Source organism: Malurus melanocephalus, unplaced genomic scaffold (assembly GCF_030028575.1).
Source record: "Malurus melanocephalus ecotype Western Australia unplaced genomic scaffold, MMel_1.1 scaffold_2302, whole genome shotgun sequence".
NCBI lineage: Eukaryota > Metazoa > Chordata > Aves > Passeriformes > Maluridae > Malurus > Malurus melanocephalus.
Genome location: NW_026625534.1, coordinates 1,889 through 3,946, shown reverse-complemented (window position 1 = coordinate 3,946; position 2,058 = coordinate 1,889). Strand labels below are relative to the sequence as shown.

At 74.4% G+C, this 2,058-nt stretch overlaps 1 protein-coding gene across 1 annotated transcript in view; it reads right to left on the bottom strand.

Moving 5' to 3' along the window:
- LOC130587709 (uncharacterized) overlaps positions 1–1,897 on the bottom strand; it is an 8,472-nt gene extending 6,575 nt beyond the window's left edge. Inside the window, exons 1-2 of the mRNA XM_057388684.1 lie at positions 1,617–1,897; positions 1,209–1,405 (exon numbers count right to left, since the gene is read on the bottom strand). Coding sequence (XP_057244667.1) covers positions 1,209–1,405; positions 1,617–1,897 — 478 coding nt within the window. The remainder of the gene's footprint in view (positions 1–1,208; positions 1,406–1,616) is intronic.
- Between the last annotated feature and the right edge of the window lie 161 nt (positions 1,898–2,058).

The window sequence follows — 2,058 nt, the reverse complement described above, 5'->3', positions numbered from 1 at the left end:
CCTCCCCCTCCCGGCCCGCGGCCGCTCCCCGATTCCCGGCGGAGGCTCCGGGGGTCGCGCGGCTGCCGAGGCTCCCGGCGCGGGGCTGCGGCTGCGGGCGGAGCGCGGTGGCGGCGGCCCCTCACGCCGCCCTGGGAGCCGCCATCTTGCGCCTGTGTCCGGCGGCCGCGGCGGGTGGGCGGGAAGCGACGGGAGTGGGCGGGGCCAGCGCGGATCCGCCCCCTCCGGACCCGGGCGGCGCCATCTTGGCCGCGGACGGGGGGCGACATTGTGGGGAGGGCGGGACGGGAGGAGGCAGCGGCATTTCGGGGAGAACCGGGAGGGGTTTCACCGGCATTTCGGTGGTCCCCGGGCCGGGCCCGATAGCGACGGGGCCGGAGCGAGCGGCGGAGGGRCGCGAAAGGAACTGTACGGAGCCGCCATGAAGGGGCGCGGCCATGGCGCCAACTGAGGGGGTGTGGTCACGGAGGGGCGTGGCCACGCCCACTCAAGCCGCTTCTTAAAGAAACCGCCCCGCAGCCCGCCTTTTCTCCGGTTCTCCCCCGCTTCCTCGGCTCCCTCCTCCCGCCGCCATCTCCCGGTGCCGCCCCCTCCCGCCTTCCCGCGGCCGCGCAATCGCTCCCCGACACTCCCGGCCTCGTCCCCCCGCACACACCGAGTCCCCCTCGGCCTGGCTGCCGGCGGCGCGGCGCGTTCCCCGACGGCGCAGCGCTGTACGGAGCGCTCAGCCCGCCATGGGCGCCGCCATCTTGGGCGCCCCGCCTCTCCCTGAGTAACGCCCCCTCCTCAAACCGCGCCCCCTCCTCCTCATCTTTTTCCTCTTTCCCGGGGCGCCCCCGCTGTCCCCGCCACCCCCTGGGGTTAACGAAACACCGGAACCGCTTTGAGGCCTCACGGCTCCGCGGCTTTGAGCGACTCAAACAGGCCGGGGGTGCCCCGGCGCTTCCATCGCCCCCCGCCCCCCCCGGACTCTCAAGATGGCGGCGCGCGGGACCCGGATGCAGCGGCCCCTCCCAGGATGGCGCCYCGGGGGCGGTGGGGGGGAAGGACCCGGATGTCAGCGCACGGCGCCGCCATGACACCCCGTGCGTCCCCTCCCAAGATGGCGCCGCCCRCCCGGCGGCACCGACTCCCGGTTTCGGCTCCTACCACCTCCCCCGCGCTCCCCATGCATTCCCCCGGCGCTCTCCGCTTCATTGCGCCCTTACCGGGTGCGGCTCCGCTACCGCAGGGGCTCCAAGGCGGCGGAGCGACCGGTGCCSGGGTGCGCGGGGGAGGGGTCACAAGATGGCGGCGCGCTGCTGTGCGAAGGGGGGGTTCCAAGATGGCGCCGCCCGGTGCCCGGATCTTCCTCYTCCTCCTCCTCCTCTTCCTCCTCCTCGCCGCGCGCACAAGATGGCGGCGCCTGCCCGGGACGGGAGCAGAGCTTTGGGYGCTCCCCGCGCTCTCCGCTCAGGCCCCGCCGCCCCCACCCCGATCCCCCCTCCGGGACAGCCCCGATGCGGCGCCCCAAGATGGCGGAGGCGGGAGCCCGCTATTCTGCGGCGGCCCAAGATGGCGGCGGCCGCGGGACCCGGATGCGCCGCTCTCCGCGCCGCTCTGCCGCCGCAGCGCACCTGCAGCCACCCGCCGCCCGCCGACCCCGGGCGCCTCTTCCCGCCGCCTCCGCCGCTCGCTCCGGGCCGCCGCCGCCGCTCTGAAAGCCGAGAAAGGCCCGCCCGCCGCGCCGGCTACTGGCGCTTGGGAGCCGCCATTTTGGACGCGTCTCCTCCACCCGCCTCAAAGATGGCGCCGCCAGGCCCCGGATGGTGGCGCGTAACGGCTGCKGCGCGCACTGCGCTTGCGCGGCCGCGCGGATCTTAACGGCGCATGCGCGGCTCCGCCTCCCTTCGCGCATGCGCTCTTCCCGCCTCTCTCGTAACGGCTTTTTATTCAAACACCCGAATTTGGCGCTTTTCGCCTCAGTTTCGCCCCCCCTGGACCCCAAAACGCTGCTGGAGGGGGAGGGATGCCCTAACGAGGGGTTCCTGATGAGGGCGCGGGGTTTGTAGGAGCATT